This window comes from Branchiostoma floridae, chromosome 5, assembly GCF_000003815.2.
Source record: "Branchiostoma floridae strain S238N-H82 chromosome 5, Bfl_VNyyK, whole genome shotgun sequence".
NCBI lineage: Eukaryota > Metazoa > Chordata > Leptocardii > Amphioxiformes > Branchiostomatidae > Branchiostoma > Branchiostoma floridae.
In genome coordinates, this window is record NC_049983.1 from 12,299,408 (window position 1) to 12,304,662 (window position 5,255).

Here is a 5,255-nt window from a genome sequence, read left to right on the forward strand (position 1 = left end):
GCCTCTGTTATTATTACAGCCTATCTGACTTGGCCTTGTCTTGTAGTCAGAACAGAATATATTAGGTTGTTATGTTGACTATTCTGATGATTTCCTTATGTTTGTTGAACCCCCTTTGTTAAAAGAATGAACCTTAGAATTTTTCTTCAATTCATGTTTTTGCATCTGTTGCAGACACGTGAAGAGCGGAAGTTGGAGGCTGTGATGAGAACGTTTGAGCGGATGGAAAAGCGTGCAGCGCGCAGTAGGGCCGCCCATGCAAGGATCGAGAAACAGAAGCAAACCAAGGTCACTCCTAATGAGAACAAGGAAGGAGAAGAGTCCATGGTATTTGCCAAAGAAACTTGTACATTAGACTGTGTATATAGTCCTTAACAGTGTTTACTCTTGCTGGAATGATGACTACATTCATCCTATACTACTGAGGACAATTCAAGATCCAACCCTGATCCAGCAAATACCATTTTAAAACCCAACATAGTGCACTTATCTTTGCTTCTCATACACATAGTTTTTCTCTGTTACAAGAACACTGTTTGTCAAAAATTTTGGACCTGTTACATGGTGCTAATAAAAGCTTATCCATTTGTTATTTCAGTCCAAGGACATGGAGGATCTTCCCAAACAGACTGCCACGCCTCACAGACAGATCAGAAAGTATGTGCACACATTCTGTAGAAAAATAGTATAGAAGCTCATCTTTGTATTACAATTGTAGTTATGCCTACCTGGATTGCCTTGCATGTATTGAAAATGCTTTATTGAACATTTCTCTCTCCTTTTTTGTTTTGAATTTGAAGACATTCTGAAGAAAGGATTTAGCACCAATGAAAGCTGTTGATATTCTGTTACCTGTATACCTGTCTGCCACTGAAGCATGACATGGTTCCAGAAATGGGGCTGTAGTGGGACTATAACTAGACCATGATGAATGTAATTGTCTGAAGGCTCTGTTAAGATACGATTGTTTTTTCTCAGGAGACGTCGTAGTCAGAGCCGACGGAATCACGCGGCCAGGGGGAGGCAGCGCCTGAACAGCACCTGCAGCTCGGACATGCCCATGTCACCCATCACAGAAACAGCCGCAAACACAGAAGTCGTCACTACCGAGATAGAGCTGAAGCTGAGTGCACCAACCACTCCAGTGTCTGCCCTGTCCCCTTCCATTCCATCACCGTCAATGGCCCAGGAACTCACTGTTTCTACAGTCTCTAGTGTCAATGTTGTCCCACAGCCATCACCTGCTGCGTTGGGCAAGGGCTTCAAGTTTCCTAAAACCAAGAAGGTAAGAGAAGGAAATATCTGCATGTGGCTAAATTTGAATGATGGTTGTCAAATGCCTCCTAGCATGTTCATAACAAACTGCACCACCTGGTTGACATGCATCTATATTGATGTTACCTATTCGGTATGGCTACATGTTTGGTGAAACCTGTAAAATATTCTTCTACTATTATTAAAATTATATAAGTTTATATAAGAGATATGCCAAATAACAATTACTCAAGCAACTTGATATGATTTTGGAAACAGTTCAGATCTTTGATAAGAGATATTTGGGCTCTTGAAAGCCTACAAGGCCTGATCACCTTCATCTGAGAATAACGATAGCTTTTCCCTCAACAGTTCTTTGTGAATGAGTGGCTGAATGAGAAGGCTAACGAGCAATCAGCCCACAAGCCACTTTTGATCAAGACAGAGCCCTCAGACTTCAGCACAGGGACCACCACATGTCCAAGTGTCTCTACATATACCCGTAGCACCAGCATGACGGCGCGCAGCCCCGGACCAGCCTACGTGCTCCGGCCTGGCCACAACGTGCCAGCCAGCGCAACCAAGACCAGGCAGAGACCTAGCTTGGATTCAAGTTTTGGCTCAGCTAAAAAGGTACACAACATTATCTCCCTTGACCTATGGGATTCTCTGCAGTCCAGGAAGAAAAGTTTTTTCTTTCCTAACTTCATCTTTAGCCAGAGAGGTGGACGTAGAATCCTATTTCACCTATAGAAATAGTTAAGCTCAGTCTTAATCAGTAGCCTTCATATTTCTTAGTGAATGATCAAGTTTTGATACATTGTCCAGTAATAGTGGTTATCTGTACACAACAAGTTACTAATCCTGACATGCTTGTTCTCCACAGCGTTGGCTGCGGCAGGCGATGAGTGAAGGTAGCAGCAATGGCCCCAGTAGTGGCTGTAACTCCCCAGCTCCCAGTGGTGGCTCCCTCAGCCCTGGTCTCACAGGCATGAACGGCCCAGACAGTCCACAGTGTGTGTCACCAACTGGCAGCATCTCATCATTATCAGGGAAGGAAACAGGAGGAGGTGAGGCAATGCTTCAGGATAACTTGATCTTTCAAAGTTTTCCAAATATTTGAAGAGTTTAAGCAGGTCTCCATGTTAATCCTTCAGTAGGGTAATACCATTTCTTTACAATGTCTCTAGTTAAGTGCTGGAATGATGAGGAAACATGTCCTACAAATCTGAGGACAAATTCAAGATCCAACCCTGACAGCATCCTTGCCGTAATGTGACTCACAATGCAGTAATAGAGTTCATGAAGCCCAGAGGTTGTATAGCTAAGTAACCTTTATGTAATATCTAACCCTGTTGTGTTGCTCTGCCAGAACTGATGACTCCACTGAAGAAGAGACGGCTGAGAGTGTCCATCTCTGGCGAGGGGAGCATGTCTCCCATGCCGATGACTCCTCCACCGTCCGCAGGGGAGACGGACTGTGCTGCCAAACAGGGACCCAGGCCAAAGATCGTGATCAATGATGCCATGAGGAACGGGTTCAAACCCTTGTACTCACCCGTCACTCCCGTCACACCAGGCACCCCACAGTTTGAGGTATAACCTTGTTGCTTTGATATGTATATCAGACATAACATGAAACATCTTTTCATGACACGTAGCCTATCAACACTACAGAGATGTCTTTCAAATGCTGGAATGATGAGGAAAAGAGTCCTACAAAGCTGAGGACAAATTCAAGATCCAACCCTGATCCAGCAAGGATAGCAGAGAACTGAAGTCCAATTAGGATAGCCACTCATTGATGTAAAACAGGAAACAGGAAACTTTTCTAATAACTGCCGCCCAGAATATTAACTCTTCTTTCGTAGTGATTGCAGACTTCCTTTCTGATCATTACTTTTAGTTCATCTTGTATTTCAGTTTTCTCTGTACACAGCATGTTTAGTAGAAGGTAGATGCTGGCAGACTGCCTATGTTGAGTAGAATGCAGCATGTCTTATGTATTGTGTAATGCATGACCACATGCCTCCGTTCTCTTTACCCCTGCAGAACATCTCCTCACCTGAAAACTCCCCTGCTCATGACCATGACTTAAACAATGACTCTAACCCACCTCAGTACTATGCCTTCCAGGTAAATGGTCTGACAGATGTGTTTGTTTTTCGTTTCGTTTCGTTTTGGTTTGCTGTGAAACCTGATTGTTCTCCAATCAATTGATTTGCACAGTGGCAAATGCTGCTTTTGCTTTGATCTGTATCCATTTGATCCAACTAACCCCAAATCAATGAGATGTTTACCAATCAATTACCAATCAAAATGAAGAAGATATCCATTGGTCAGGGTTTTGTATGTGCCCCTCAAAAAGTCTGGAAATCAAGTAAAGCATATGCATACATAAAACATCAGAGGAAATTGGTGTCAAATAGATGTTGTATAGTGCTGGGAATGTCAATGTGAAGTATGTCCTTGGCAAAAAGTACACTGCAATTACTTAAAATTTTCTCAGTTAACGTCTTTCACCTTGTAATAATGCAAACATGTCAGACCTCTGCAGTTGTGATTTTCCTATTGCTAGGGAATGACAGTTGGCTTTTGTCAATGTGTCCAATTTAAATGCTAAATGTTGTTCCAATAAAAAAGAAAGACTGATAACTAGGCAGCCCCAATACATGCAAAGAAATCCCTTACATCTCTGGACAGGAGTTGACTCGACAAACATCATTTTTTAACTCCCAGTCAGGATGTGTTAATAATTGAACATGTACTTCACTTTGGTATTCATCCTACAGATTGTTGCTTGTATTGTGACATGTGCAATAACGTGGCTCTTGTTGAGTGTGTTGATGATGGTCTTACAGTCTTACAGTCATGCTCTTGTGGTGTGATCAGTGATGTGCTGCACAGTGATTCTTGCTAATTTTGTCCATACTGTATAAATATTTCAAAAGTTCTCATAGAAGACATTGTCTCAGAGACAATGAAGTAAGTGTAACCCATTGGAAAAGCTGTGTTTTGATTAGTTTGTATGCTTACTTGTACTGCCTGATTTTTTATTAACCTGACATTGTTTCCTGTGTCTCTGCCAGGTGGTACTTTCTAAGCAGGCCTCCGTGGACAGCCTGTCTTCTTTGGCATCAAGTGTAACCTCGGCATCCGGCATGGATAGACTACAGAAGTCAGGTTCTGAAACTAGCCTGCTGCGTGCCCGCATGTCCAGCTTGGACCTTAAACATGAGGGCAGAGAAAGCTGTGTGCATGGAGACTCCTCCAGAGACTTAATGCCACGGGAGGAAGAGAAGGAAGTAGAGGAAAATTCCACGGCTATCTCGGAGTATTCTGAACCAGCCAACATTCCAATGGAATGTGACCCTTCAGGGAGGGAAAGGACAGACTTGTCCAGCTCGTTGTCTGAGTCACAGGTTTCCATGCAAACTCTGCAAAACTCTTGTTCATCTCTGAACGATTCCCATGCCTCAAGCCTTAGCTTGAGTGGCAGCCTGTATCAAAGGACCTTGTCAGAAAGGCTTGATACAAGGACTGACTCCCAGAGAGATGGAGACCCAAGACCCAGGTATTCTTCTCCCTTCAAAAAGGAAATGGCTTCCCCAGAGTTCCATAGGTCGTTGTCAGATGGCACCTTGCTCCAGGACGAGCGGAAACCAGAATATGAGAGTAGACCAGGACAGAGGTCGAGTGACTTAGAGGCAACAAGATCTATTAACTGCTATGGAGAGCCTAAAGTGGTTGCAAATGAGGAGAGAACTATTCCAAGTGGAGGAGACTTTCTCAGACAGGATAGTGTGTCCCTGAGCTCATCGTTGCCAAGTCTGTATGCAGGGAGAAGTGAAGAGCCCATTGGCTCAGCACCGACCACCCCAGTAAGTCTGGGGCCAGGACCAGTGGTCCATGAAGATGGAGGCTCCAAACCAATTGCAAAGAGAAAGGTAAAAGAAAGAAAAAAATAGATAGCATTGTTACATCATACATATGAGAACTAT

The 5,255-nt window shown here is 43.4% G+C and overlaps 1 protein-coding gene across 1 annotated transcript in view; it reads left to right on the forward strand.

Moving 5' to 3' along the window:
* The window catches only part of LOC118416183 (inactive histone-lysine N-methyltransferase 2E-like), a 50,414-nt gene that overhangs the window by 38,061 nt on the left and 7,098 nt on the right, over positions 1-5,255 (forward strand). The window contains exons 17-24 of the mRNA XM_035821263.1: positions 175-327; positions 599-657; positions 979-1,285; positions 1,627-1,887; positions 2,141-2,324; positions 2,627-2,850; positions 3,307-3,390; positions 4,344-5,201. Coding sequence (XP_035677156.1) covers positions 175-327; positions 599-657; positions 979-1,285; positions 1,627-1,887; positions 2,141-2,324; positions 2,627-2,850; positions 3,307-3,390; positions 4,344-5,201 — 2,130 coding nt within the window. The remainder of the gene's footprint in view (positions 1-174; positions 328-598; positions 658-978; positions 1,286-1,626; positions 1,888-2,140; positions 2,325-2,626; positions 2,851-3,306; positions 3,391-4,343; positions 5,202-5,255) is intronic.